The sequence below is a fragment of the Abramis brama genome (assembly GCF_963993115.1).
Source record: "Abramis brama genome assembly, chromosome: 2".
In the NCBI taxonomy this organism is placed as follows: Eukaryota; Metazoa; Chordata; class Actinopteri; order Cypriniformes; family Leuciscidae; genus Abramis; species Abramis brama.
The window spans coordinates 49,644,776-49,659,955 of NC_139964.1; the positions used below are offsets into that span (position 1 = coordinate 49,644,776).

Here is a 15,180-nt window from a genome sequence, read left to right on the forward strand (position 1 = left end):
CCCATGTGTCGACTTTTTGTCGGATTGTCGGCCTTTTTTTTCTGTTTGGCGAGTAAATCTCAAAAGGCTATCCGCCACACTGGCGGGTGAATGTTCATAACAAAATATGAAATTTTAAGCGCGCACGCACGAGCAGAGAGAGAGCGAGTCCCGGCCAAGCGCGCGCGCGCGCACTCACCATTCAGAGCGGTCAAGCTTCCCCGTACTTTTTGACAAGCGTCCTTGACAGGGCGGCCAGAGCTTCTTTGCAGCTCAAGTCGGCGGCGGTGTGTACGTACAGTCAGTGTTGCCAGATTGGGACGGTGATTTCCAGCCCAAAAGCTCACCAAAACCCGCCCACTACAAGAAAAAACCGCCCAAAATTTTACTGCCAAAATAATATGATATAATTTCATTACCATGTCATTCAAGCAAAGAGTATAGAAGTACCAAGAGGCGAAACTTAATAGAACGTTCCATTGCAACAAACTCACCCATGCGCAGAGCTGCAGCTCCGCCATCTTGGACTGAACGCAACACAGCTGTCATAGAATTGAACGATACCGGTTCAAATTCAAAAGCGGTTAAATGAACTAAAAAGTAGTTTCTAGTTTTTAATATCTCTAGAGCAGACATCCCATGTCTCCCGGAAGATCCGGAATCACCCGGAATCTAGAGCGAGCGAGCAAGAGCGCGCAGCTCCAAACCGTGTAACGTTAGAGCACACGGCAGAAAGGGTGAGGGAGCGAGATATCAACATATCAACCTAAAATGTGGAACACAACTTGTTCAGATTTTTTGCTTTCATTTTCTTGCAGTTCTAGAGTAAAATATATTTTGTAATATATATATTTTATATAAAATATAAATAATTATATTTTAAATTTGTACATTTTAATAAACTCAAACTTATATAACTTTTTTCTGTTTCACTTTCATAATTTATTTCACTTCAACAATAATCTGACAAATTAAAACAAGACCAACCATAGGTCTAAATTCCAAAGCATTCTTGAATTACAACCATTTAAGTTTGGATAGTGATTTTCATGTTTATGCGAAAAAAAGTTAAAGGGTTAATTTAGTGATAACAATGAATTAATAAAGCGGTCATTTGCCAGGTTAGGTGTTCATGTATCTCTGAAAGTATGCGATTTAAAAAGCCCATTTCGAGTCTTGACAATTTCGACCAAATACATAACATTAGCAAACTGTTAACTTACTGCGGTTATGGGATAGCTTACATTAACGTTACAGCACCTGTTATCGTTGACGTTAGCTCACTTTAAAGTTAATAAAAACCTTTTCTACTTTACCTCTCTGGATCTTTGGGGAATCTATGAAATGCTAGTTGATTGGTTGTACACTGGTAGTTGTTGCAGTTGATGGCAGAACACTGTTTTCTTTGTTTCCAATTATTTCCAGACATAATGTTAATGCTGTACAGTAGTTGTGCTAACGGTAAAGCCGTTGGTTCAGTCCAAAATGGCGGCCGCGCTACCGAAGCGCCACCTAGTGGCTGTTGTCAAAACTGCAACGGAGTTTCGCCTCTTGTTACTTCTATACTCTTTGATTCAAGGTTGATAAGCACAATTTGTATCTCCTTAAAACAAAATAACAATGATAAAATAAAATAAAAAATAAAATAAAAAATCCAGGAAAACAGATCAAAATAGGGCAATAATTAAGGAGAATTAGCCAATATGACTAAAATGTCCAGATGGACACTGTCAAAACGGCAATCAAGAAATTAACCGATGACTTTAACCCTCGGACGTACACATTGCAGAACATAACGCAGAATTTAGCAGGAAAAAACGGATTCATCGATTCAAACCTTTTTCAGCAGCTGTCAGGGTCGAGTATAGTGCAGTCTGGACGGTGTAAAAGTTGCCGATGTCTGGTAAGGTTAGGCTAGTGTGCACATGACCATGGACAGGAGTAGTCCCATATTTGATTTCATTTCAAGTCATTCAACTGTGCTCTCTCCTCTCAGAGTTATAGTCACCATATCTCCCACCACATGTACGTTTTTAGAGTTGCTCACTATCTCACTCTTTACTGTGCAGATACAACTTACTGTTTGGTAGGCTATCACTTTGGCATTAGCGATCACTTGAATATACGGAATATACAGCTACAACTTATCGCGCTCATTCGCATCTGCCTGCTGATCGCTGATTGGCTAAAAGTGCGTGCTCGTCTGTGATGTCAACACCAACGCCAGCTGACTCTGCATGGGCGTGTGTGTACAGTAATGTCATGATGACTGATTTTATGGACTACATGCACACTTTAGTTTAGTTTTTTAACCAATTAGACTTTAAAATGTAGATGTTTGAAAACCGCCGAACTGACCCCAAACCAGCCCAAATTTTGTCCACCCGCCCAAACCCTTTTTTACCCGCACAATCAAATTCAAAACCGCCCAATTGGGCGGGAACCCGCCCAATCTGGCAACACTGCGTACAGTTAACGTTCTTTCTGTTGACGGCGCTTAGGAAAAAGCTCCCGCCAATGGAAGAAGCTGTCGCCGCCCATTTGTGTCCTCCTGCGCACCCATCAAAGCCGTGCAGAACGTCTTCAGCACTCGCGGATCGTGCATATTTCCGCTGCTGCTTCTGTTTGCACACCATGGTCGTTCTTTTCTCGAGAAAAGGAGTTTTCTCATAGCGTTTGCAGCGCAATACTCGTTCCTTTATCTCTCAGGGAACCGAGGTTAAAGTAACCGAGGAAATGTAATAAATTAAAAGCCAAAAAAAAAAAAAAATGCAATTTGGAAATCCCACAAGCCCCGCCCCCTCGACATGTCGACACTCTATTTTTTTTGTCGAGTGGAGCATGTGTCGAATGTCGGTCGTTTTGTCGAGGAAAAGTCCCATCCCTAGTTTTAACTAATTGAAAAAGCTGAATAATCGTTCTAAAACTTACTGATTAGTCGGCGAAATAATCAACGATTAGTCGATTAATTGTTCTAATAATCGTTAAATTAATCGATTATCAAAATAATCGTTTGTTGCAGCCCTACCTGTGAGTAGTAATTCTGCATTTGCGTGTAGTTCGGTAGAATGAAATGTCCATATTCCTTTTATATCCGCGGGACTCACGTCGCATGTGGAGCTGATAGCTGTCTCTTAGCAATCCCGAACTGCTTCATATCACAGTCATGATAAAAGCATCGATGTATTCAGTCATACATAAACATTATTAGATCGGTCGGCTTGACGTTGACGACAAGATCCATAGTTCTTAGCAAATGTTGCGTCATCAATCTACGCCTTTGTTATTGTAAATAGGTTAGCGACCCCTAGTGGCGAAAAATGCCATACTGTATGTTTAATGTGTGATTATCCACATTGCTCTTCATCTATGGGGAATGCAGTAATCCATGCACTTGTTTTTTCTCTTTATACATCTAGGGCGGCTCACTGCGTGTCCTATATAAGCACATGATAAGCAAGTTTGTCCTCTCTCTCTCTCCCATCAGAAGTGTGCAGACGCAGCAGAGATGTAATATAGTTTAGCAGGCCATCTCTACCCAAAGCTGTTTGATGAGTTGCAGATTGCATTGGTTTATTTGATTACTTAACTTTCTTTGGATGAGATACAGAATCAAATCGTAAAAGGTCTTTCTCTGCGAACACACCATGAAAATAGGTCAATCTAAAGCAATATACCTGTAGATACTATTAAACTGTAGTGCACTGATACTAATCACATTATATGCCCCTTGCATGTGTTATGACTAAATAAAATTTATGTTGTTGTTACTTGCAAATACTGTATTTTGCAAAAGATTACACCAGCCAACAGTTAAGCCCAGTCATCATTTACTATCCCTTATGTCTTTCCAAACTTGTGTTTCTTTCTTATCTGGTTTGTCTTTTTTCTGTGGAGCACAAAAGAAAAAGTTTAATAGAATGTTCTCACTGCTCTTTTTGAAAATTATGGTTTTACTTAACAATAACAACACTGCAAATTATTGACATGTGAACACTAAATATAAATGCAAAGTTAGAACTTAGAGTTCTTACAGTTTATATTACTGTATTAAAACATTTTTGTGTGTTTTTATTGTTTTGAAACACACTGAACTAAATTTAAATGTAATTCTTCTACTTAAAAAACGTCTTGGGGTACTACTGTAACCCTTGTTCCCTGAGAAAGGGAACGAGAACTGCGACGATACGACACTTCGGGGAACGCCCTTAGCATAGCGGCTCTGAAGCATGAATGAAACTAAGCCAATCTTGATTGGTGTTGCGTCATGACGTAACGTGTGACGGCATACACGGAAGCTACAAAGAGACGCCGGCACACAACAGAGTTAGCTTCTGCGATGAAGCAAGTCGCTCCCAGGCAGGGGAAGGCGTGGTGGAAGGACGCAGTTCTCGTTCCATTTCTCAGGGAACAATGGTTAGAGTCGTAACCCGAGATGTTCCCTTTCGAGGGAACTTGAACTGCGTCGATACGACACTTATACACAATATTGGAATGCTTCGCCCCCGAAAGCAAACCTCAGGAACTTCCTGTGAGATGGAAGGATGGATATGTGGAAGTATGCATCCCTTAGATCTATCGTGACAAACCAATCCTCAGATTTGATCTGACTCACGATGATGGGAATAGTGAGCATATTGAACCTGAATCGCCTCAGAGACCGATTCAAATGCCTTAGATCTAAAGTTGGCGCAACTCTCCATCCTTCTTGGGAACTATGAAGTAGCGGCTGTAGAACCCGGACTCCCTGTCCGGCAGAGAAACACACTCTATGGCCTCTTTTATCAGCAGGGAGTTTACTTCCTGTTCCAATACCCAACCCTGCACTGGGTCGGCTGCATTCCACACCAACCCGTTGAATTTCGGTGGGTGGAATCGAACTGCCGATTGTGTGCAGGACCCAAGGAGAAATATTTGGCAGGTCTTGCCATGCTTTGAAATATTCTACTAAGGGAACCAGTCTCTTGAGACTGATTTCAGGTATTATTCGAGATTTGTTCTCGATCCCCTGAAGCGGCTATCCGGCAGGGTTTGGTCGAAACGATTCTCGATGTGTGGACGCGAGCGCTGCCTGGCCCACAAGCCTGTGGGGCAGACAGAGCAGTGTGCGTTCGCTGGAAACCGATGTGTCCCGAAGCGCACTTTACGGTGGGATACAGACACCGATTTCCTGAGGGCTCCCCAGAGGGGAGGCTCTTTCGGTTTCGTTCTCGACACCCTGAGGCGGAGAACCGGCAGGGAAAAATCAAAAACTATTTTCAACATTCGCTGATCATAATTTTAATTCCTCAGAATTAAATGCAGCCATAAACACTGGATAAGTGAAACACGGTCTGGATTGTAGGCTGAATTAAAATATCTAACTTCTTAAAGTCAGATAATATTCCATCATTTTAATTTCATAGAATTAAATGCAGCCATAATCACCAGACAATACTGTTTTAATATTTATTTATACGGTCTCGTAATCTACACGCTGCCTCGGAAAATGCTAGATCCGAGCCGTTACAATTTATTTGGCTTTCATCCCTCGAGAAGAAAGTCAACAGGTGCGAGGTTGAAACATCCGACAGCACACGGATGCACGCGCGCCGAGATATTTCTCAATGAACACTGCCAGCACCCTCAGGAGCTGACTGTGAATGCCTCGCACCCACACATCTTTATTGCAGAGTAGACCCGTAATCTACATGCTGCCTCGGCAAACGCGAAATCCGAGCCACTATAGATTCTGTATTGCAATGCAGACCTTTAATCTACGCGCTGCCTCAGCAACACGAGATCTCAGCCACAGAATCTTTGCAGAATAGACCAGTAATCTACGCGCTGCCTCAGCAAACGCGAGATCCGAGCCACTATAGATTCTGTATTGCAATGCAGACCTTTAACCTTTTATCTACACACTGCCTCGGCAAACGCGAGATCCCAGTCACAGAATCTTTATTGCAAAGTATACCCGTAATCTACGTGCTGCCTCTGCAAATGCGAGATCCAAGCCACTAGATTCTATATTGCAATGCAGACCTTATTTGGGACAATTCTTATGGGACAAACAACACCAAATAGGACAGACAGTTTGACACAGAGTGCTTGCTGAAGAGCAAAAAGCTAACTCTGTTGTGTGCCAGCATCCCTTTGTAGCTTCCGTGTATGCCGTCACACGTTACGTCATGACGCAACACCAATCAAGATTGGCTTAGTTTCATTCATGCTTCAGAGCCGCTACGCTAAGGGCGTTCCCCAAAGTGTCGTACTGACGCAGTTCGAGTTCCCTCGAAAGGGAACAAAACTTTTGCAATGGCAGAGTATTTATGTAAGACTGCATTTGAAAAAAGTCTAATTGGATGTAGACTTACCCCTGTGATTTCTCTGTCTCTCTATTTCTGTTGCAGACACTCAGCTGACATGCCCTAAGAAACTGGAGAGTGTGAGAGATGTGAGTGCTGGTTCCCAACGAACAAATCAGGGATCCCACAAAACACCAATGCAATCTTCATCCAGTCGTTGTAAGTCATCATCATTACTATTCCTGTACAGTATTTTATGCTTCTACGCAATGGTTAAAGGCTTACTCCACCCAAAATTGAAAATTCTCTCATCCTTTACTCAACCTCATGTGTCCCAGTTGTATATGACTTTCTTACTTCAGATAAACTCAAGCAAAGATTTGTAGAAAAATAATCCTTCTTTGTGAGTCCATGACACAAGTGGAGAAGTTCCTTAAAGTTAATGATTCAAAAACCATGCAGAACAACCTCAACGGTAACCCACACAATCCCAGCTGATGAATCAACATCTTCTGAAGGAAAATGATTGGTGGGTGTAAAAATATACTTTTTAATAATATTTTTAAATAATATTTGAAACTTTCTTAACTATAAACCATCATTTAACTCAACTGTCCTATGCGGGTTCATGCGGGTTCCCCGTCATTTCTCACGTGAGCTTCACGGTTATATCATGCTTTACAACATGCTGATGTAGCGTTTCACGACACTCTCATGAACCCACGTATGACAGCTGGAAGCGATGGTTTATATTTTTTAAAAATATTAAAATATTAGTATTTTTCTTTCACACCCATATTGTTTCACTTCAGAAGACATTGATTCATCAACTGGGGTTGTATGGATTACCGTCACATTCACTTTGTCTTCATTTGTGTTCATTTTAAGAAATAAAGTCATATAAAGTACATCTGGAATTACATGAGGGTGAGTAAATCGTGAGAGAATTTCCATATCCCTTTAACTAAAGAAAGAAACAAAGTTTGAAGGAATTGCATTATAAAGATAATTTTCTGCCAAGAGTGAGAGCTCTTTAGAGTTTTGATCCTACCAATTTATGCATTTTCAATGTCTCAGTTAAAGTGCTTCCAGAAAGTCCCAGCAAGTTTCGAGAATCTTCCAGAGATTTTTCTCACCGCGGAGGAGGACAGAGGAGAGAGAGTGAAAGAAGCTACCGAAGATCAGACTCTCTCCAACACAAAGGTATGTTAATAAAAGAGACATATAATATTTATAATATTTGCATTATTGAATCTAAAATGAATTATCATCCTTTGGACAGTAGCCTTTGTAGAGTCCATTATATTTTTCTTTATAAAAAATCCAACAGAATAATGCAGTTCTAATGATAATTTACTCAGAATAAGTGTCACAACAATTATGCTCTTTTTTACTAATGTGCTCATAAAATATTTACACTTTAATCATATTATAATGTTAGTGTAGACCATACACTCATCCATTTTTCCCTTGTAGTTTTTGAATTTTTTAGTTTTTGGAGATTTGTGTGTTGCACATTGCAATACGGTTTCCACTGGTAATATGCATCAGTCATCCTCACGCCAAAAAATAATTGCTAAACCTTTTTATGAGCACTAGAGCCCTTTTAACATAAGCCAATTTTAGACTTTTATTTTGCTACTGTAGTGCTGTCCTTTTTTTTTTTTTTTTTTTTTTTGTCTCCTTCATGTCTCTGAAATTAGGATTCATATGATAATTTGTATGCATTTATGCATCTTTTGCTATGAATTCGAGACAGTAATAAAATATTTGTAACGTGTGTGTGTGTGTGTGTGTGTATATATATATATATAGGCCTACATCTAATGGTGTTAATCAATCAGCTTTTAATATTATTAACCATTTTTAAATGCTATTAGAGTCCACAGAACTATCAAATTTAAATTACAATGAATTAACTAATGATGAATCAATGCAATGATTTTTTTTAGCTTTTAGTGAGCCTTATTACTTTTTTTTTTTTTTTTCTGCATGCACAGCCACTGTTTATTTAGTTGAGATAGCAGCTTACAGATATTTTTCTGGGAGTTTGAAAACACGAAAGAAGCCATGCGCTCGTTGTGATTCAACATTTCTATTTTCAGCTGGGGGCTCTTGCTCTGACAGACGGAGCTTCTAAGGGCAACTTACACACAGGAAAAAAGTTTGAGTACTGGCTAACCTCCAAAATAACAGCAAACCATCTGTCCTATTAAACAGGCTTCAGAAAGCATATATCTGTTCAAAGTGGCTTAATATTCATGTTAAAATTAATGTAAACTTATGAATGACTGAGTCTTACTAGGTTCCACATATAGTTGTGTTTGATAACACTTTACAGTAAGATACCATTTGATAACATTAGTTAACATGTTAGTTAACATGAACTAACAATTAAAAATGCTTCAAAAGCATCTATTAATCTAATGTTAATTTCAACATTTACTAATACATAATTAAAATCAAAAGTTGTATCTGTTTATATTCTTTAATGGACCTGAGCTAGCAATGAACAGTTGTATTTGTATTACCTGAGATTAAAAAATATAATACTGTTAATGCATTATCATAAGTTATCATAATCATAATGCATTAACTAATGTTAACAAATGGGACCTTATTTTAAAACCTTTTTTCAGTTAAGTTAAAGAAAAATAATAATAATAATAATAATAATAATATATATATATATAGATGTAATGAAGATGAAGTTCCAGTGAAATATGTTCACAATCCCCTATGATATCTTCATGTCCTATGTGGCAGTTTCTAGATGATGAGGTTATGAACCGTGATAGCATTGGAAATAATTAGCCAAATGTAGGCCTACAGTATGAGCCCTTTACTGTGTTAAAGTAATATAAAGCCATAGGATAGCTTTAATATTTTTTTGTGACTGGGTATGTTTAGGCATAAAATAATATATTTTAAAAAAAAAACAATCAAACTTTTTTAAAAAACACAAGGCTTAAGGCATTTATTTTAATTTAATATCGATATCTGCAGAGTTGACAGAAAAATGTTACACACGCCGTAGCAGATTAACACAACAAAGAGCTAAAGCCCCCACAGTCCGGGTACAGTACCTGGTTGAAACACTCATGTATCTAGCTGGCAGAGTGCCAAAACTGAAGCGGGGATAATATATCACGGAGTGTTCATAATGAAGCAACAAGGGTATATTGCTGCCCACGGGCATTCATAACAATGTCCACGGCGAGGAGCATGCAACGGCGAGGAGCGAGCAGAACCGAGTGATTTTATTTTAGTTCTTTAGTTCATTCCTACTTCCATAGGAATTCATTGAAAACGCTCGCTCTGCTTCACTTGGCTCTGCTTTTCTTTACAGTAAAACACTGTTCTCAAGGATTCATCCAACCCTGTTTAAAAATAATCCAATACTGCCCTCTTTTGGAAATACTATATATTCAATTGGTAGTATTATTTTATACAGAAATAAATTATTTATAATTCAGATGAGAATAAAGATAGTGTTAATTAAAATTGTAAGGAAAACAAATATATTGATCTGAAATCTACTATCATTTGCTGCAAATAGGTTGACTATTTTATTATTATATTTTATTACGGCTAGATTGCATTGATGTCAAGATTGCAATGCTGGAATGCACAGTGTGTGTGTTTGTGTGTGTGTTTGTGTGTGTGTTTGTGTGTGTGTGTGTGTGTGTGTGTGTGTGAGGCGCGGGCGTGATCGAACAGTGGAAACATAAAAACATAGGCTACTCCGTCATTTTGTAATAGGCCTACCTGATTTTGAACACAATAGGGCAGTATATCCCTATGTATGACTTTTTTATTTTTACTAAATAGCGCATTCTGGCTGTTTTTAAACTTATACATAATTCTTGCATTGAAAAAACTGAATAAACCCAAAACTGGGTTTAGTTCTGATATTTGTATAATTGTATATAGAAATAAATGTTGTATAATTTAATTTTTAGAAGATATGAGGCTTTTACTGTTTCCTTTTTTGACATTACTTTAATCCCTCGCCATAGCAAAACCGTTTGAGATATTTAGTATCCGTTCACAATTTAGCATCTTTAATGTATTTTCATCATGTTGAAAAAGTTTGGTGAGAATAAAATAAACCACTTAAGAGGAGTGGGTAAAAATGCAGAGGCTGATTTTGCAAATAAATCCACATTCAAACCAAAATATCTGACTTCCTGTTGGTCGGAGCTAATGACTGTAAATTAGAAAGTTGTCCGGCTCGATGAGACCAATATACGTACTGATTTTTGTAACTGTTGGTAAAACTAACCCCCCCCCCACTTTTGACAAAAGCATTTTGAAAGTGACACACTTCCTGCTGCCAGTTGGTGGCGCTATAATTTTGACTCACAATAGTTACATCCATCTGATCGGCCTCTTACAACGAACACACTGCTGAAGTTTCATCAAGATCATGAGATCTATATGTGTACCGAGTTTCATATTAATTCATGCAAGCGTGTTTGATATATGGACCAAGTTTTCAGACCGTGTTCAAGGGGGCGCTGTTGAGCCCCCCTGCCATGCCCGGGTACCAGTGTCAGCCCGGCCCTGATGACCGTGGGTTCTGACCTGTGTGAAAAGTTTCAAGAGTTTTTGAGCACGTTAAGGGCCCCAAAAGCCCCTGAAACCTTGAAAAACAAAGATGGAATAGACAAATCCCCCACCCCCCACACACACACAGACACACCGAGACAGAGAGAAAATTCTCCAGAAAATCCACATTCAAACCAAAATATCTGACTTCCTGTTGGTCTGAGCTAATGACTGTAAATTAGAAAGTTGTCCGGCTTGATGAGAACAATATACGTACCAAGTTTTGTGATTCTAGGAAAAACTAAGCCCCCATTTTTGACTAAAGGTGGCGCTACTGAGCCATTCCACCACGCCCGTTTCTGAAACTTTGCACATGTCTACTGGATAATAAATGTGATGTGTCTGTCGACTTTCATGCATTTTCAAGCATGTGAAGAGTCTCAAAAGCATCCGAAAAGAATATTAAAGTTTGATGCGTTGCCACGGCAACAGTATCTAAGATATCAATAATCCTTTCACAGGTCTACATCTGCCGTGTGTCTACATTATACACATAAAGTTTTAAGCAAATCGGGTAAAAATAAGAGGGTGATTTCAAAGCATTTTGAAAGTGACACACTTCCTGTTGCCAGTTGGTGGCGCTATAAGTTTGACTCACAATAGTCACATCCTTGTGATCGGCCTCTTACAACGAACACACTGCTGAAGTTTCATCAAGATCAGTTAATGTATGCAGAAGTTATAACACGCTTCCTGTTTCTGTTTTCTTGCCGTAAATTAGCTTCCTCGCCACGGCCAAACCGTTCGAGATATCAAAATTCCGTCCGCAATTTAGCATCCTCAATGTCTTGACTTCATGCTGACCGAGTTTGGTCGCGATTGGATGAATTCTCTAGGAGGAGTATTTCAAATTCCAGAGGATGCGTTTTTCAAACAACCCATAATAGCTGACTTCCTGTTGGGCGGAGCTAATAACATAGAGTGTGGAAGTTGTTCGGCCCGATGAGATCTATATGTGTACCGAGTTTCATATTAATTCATGCAAGCGTGTTTGATATATGGACCAAGTTTTTGGACCCGGTTCAAGGGGGCGCTGTTGAGCCCACCTGCCACTCCCGGGTACCAGCTTCAGCCCGGCCCTGATGGCCGCGGGTTCTGACCTGTGTGCAAAGTTTCAAGAGTTTTCGAGCATGTTAAGGGCCCCAAAAGTGCCCGAGAAGTCGAAAAAAATAATAAATATAGCTGCGAGCAGCGATTACGGGCCCAAGCCGGTGGCACCGCAACCCCGTTGCCTTTAGTTACCTAAAGGCACCGGGGTGGCGGTGCCACCGGCTTTGGCCCTTCATCGCTGCTCGCAGCTATATTTATATATAAATATATATATATATATATATATATATATATATATATATATATATATATATATATATATATATATATATATATATATAAAAGACAGAAAACTTATTACCTTATTCTGATTTTATGATACACTCAAAATATTCCACAACAAATCTTTTAAATTTAATGTAAAAATAAAAACGAAAGTAAGCACTGTTGGGCTCACGTAACCCTCTCATTAGAATCAAAATGTTTCAGCATTTGCGATGTATTTGGATGCTAAACTATTCTTTATTATAGGCTTTGTTCTTCACTCGTGATCCAATATCGACGAAAAAAATCATCCTCTTCACACGCGCAAAAATGTGCTTGAAACATCACAGTGGAGCGGTGCTTACTGTGAATGTACGAATTGTACTACTGACTATTTAGAGCAGTGTAATTTTTATATGTTAGGTTAACTATTTTATTATTATATTTTATTAAGGCTATAATGAACAGGCTGCGATGTCAAGATTGCAATGCTGGAGTGTGTGTGTGTGTGTGTGTGTGTGTGTGTGTGTGTGTGTGTGTATGTGTTCATGTTTTCCTATCCCGGTGGGGACTTCAACCTGAATGCACACAGACTCATGGGGACTCATGTCACAGTGGGGACCTAAATAGATGTCCCCATGGGTAAACAAGTTTATAAATCATACAGAATGAGTTTTTTTGGAAATGTAAAAATGCAGAAAGTTTTCTGGGATAGGTAGGTTTAGGGGTAGGGTTAGTGTGAGGAGATAGAATATACAGTTTGTACAGTATAAAAACCATTAAGTCTATGGAGAGTCCCCACAAAGATAGTAAACCGTGTGTGTGTGTGTGGCGTGGGCGCGATTGAACAGTGGACACATAAAAACATACTCCGTCATTATACAGGACGACATTCAAACTGCAAAGTGTTAACTTATATTTGTGTACAGTCACAATAAAACACAACATTGTGCTTTTGTAAAATAATTCCAAGCAATCCACCCCCCGAAAGGTGCTAATTTTAAAATGAAACTAAAATGCTCATGGCTTCCATAGGAATTCATTTGAAACGCTCGCTCAACCACTATCAATGTCAGTGCGGACGAGCATATTTTACTTTCGTTTTTAAGTTGGCGATTCAAAAGCCCCCAGCGGTGTGACACATAGATTAACCAGTGGTAAAATATTCTCAACGTCACAAACCTAGTATATTTTTATGTAGATACAATAGGCCTACCTGATTTTGAACACAAGAGGGCAGTATAGCCCTATGTATGACTTGACTTTTATGGGACTAAATAGTACAATTACTATTTTTAAACTTATAAATAATTATTAAATTGAAAAAAAGAATAAAATGGGTTTAGTTGTGATATTTGTATACTTTTATATAGAAATAAATGTTTTTTAATTACATTTTTAGAAGATGAGGCTTTTAGTTTCCTTTTTGTACATTACTTTAGTCCCTCACTATAGCAAAACCGTTTGAGATGTTTAATATCCGTTCACAATTTAGCATCTTTAATGTATTTTCATCATTTTGAAAAAGTTTGGTGTGAATAAAATAAACCAGTTAGGAAGAGTAGCTAAAAACTCAGAGTCTGAAATATCCAAAAAATCCACATTCAAACCAAAATATCTGACTTCCTTTTGCTCTGAGCTAATGACTGTAAATTAGAAAGTTGTCTGACTCGATGAGACCAATATATATACTGATTTTTGGAACTGTTGGTAAAACTAACCCCCCCACTTTTGTCAAAAGCATGTTGAAAGTGACACACTTCCTGCTGCCAGTTGGTGGCGCTATAACTTTGGCTCACAATAGTTACATCCATCTGATCAGCCTCTTACCACGAACACACTGGTGAAGTTTCATGAAGATCAGTTAATGTATGCAGAAGTTATACCACTTCGTGTTTCTCTTTTCTCGCCATAATTTCGTTTCCTCGCCACGGCCAAACCGTTCGAGATATCAAAAATCCGTCCGCAATTTAGAATCCTCAATGTCTTGACTTCATGCACACCGAGTTTGATGGGGATTGGATGAATTCTCTTGGAGGAGTACTCCGCATTCCACAGCAAGCGTTTTCCAAACAACCCATAATAGCCGACTTCCTGTTGGGCTGGCGTAAAACTTGACCGGGGGAAAGTTGTTCGGCCCGATGAGATCTATATGTGTACCGAGTTTCATATTAATTCATGCAAGCGTGTTTGATCTATGGACCAAGTTTTGGGACCCCTTTCAAGGGGGCGCTGTTGAGGGGGTTCTGACTTGTGTGCAAAGTTTCAAGAGTTTTTGAGCATGTTAAGGACCCCAAAAGCCCCTGAAACCTTGATTAACAATACAAAAGCAATAGTCAAATCCCCCCTCCCCTCACACACACAGAGACACAGAGAGAGGGAGAGAAAATTCTTCAGAAAATCCACATTCAAACCAAAATATCTCTCTTCCTGTTGGTCGGAGATATATCATGTAAATTAGAAAGTTGTCCGTCTTGATGAGAACAATACACATACCAAGTTTTGTTGCTGTTGATAAAACTAACCCCCCCACTTATGACTAAAGGTGGCGCTACTGAGCCCCTCACCACGCCCGTTTCTGAAACTTTGCACATGTCTACGGGCTAATAAATGTGATGTGTCTGTCGAGTTTCATGCAATTTCAAGTATGTTAAGAGTCTCAAAAGCATAAAAAAAGAATATTAAAGTTTGATGCGTTGCCACGGCAACAGTATCTAAGATATCAATAATCATTTCACAGGTTTACATCTGCCGTGTGTCTACATTCTACACATAAAGTTTGAAGCAAATCTGGTAAAAATAAGACAGTGATTTCAAAGCATTTTAATAGTGATGTACTTCCTGCTGCCTGTTGGTGGCGCTATAACTTTGACTCACAATAGTCACATCTGTGCGATCGGCCTCTTACAACGAACACACTGCTGAAGTTTCATCAAGATCAGTTAATGTATGCAGAAGTTATAACACACTTCCTGTTTAATTTTTTCGC

The 15,180-nt window shown here is 39.0% G+C and overlaps 1 protein-coding gene across 3 annotated transcripts in view; it reads left to right on the plus strand.

The window, feature by feature from the left end:
• The window catches only part of usp53b (ubiquitin specific peptidase 53b), a 111,723-nt gene that overhangs the window by 67,701 nt on the left and 28,842 nt on the right, over window positions 1-15,180 (plus strand). For all 3 annotated transcript variants that reach the window (XR_014603946.1, XM_084096506.1, XM_084096507.1), the window contains exons 11-12: window positions 6,372-6,485; window positions 7,344-7,469. Coding sequence is in view for 2 of the 3 variants with exons in the window: in XM_084096506.1 (XP_083952632.1) it covers window positions 6,372-6,485; window positions 7,344-7,469 (240 nt within the window). In the remaining variant the exon portion in view is untranslated. The remainder of the gene's footprint in view (window positions 1-6,371; window positions 6,486-7,343; window positions 7,470-15,180) is intronic.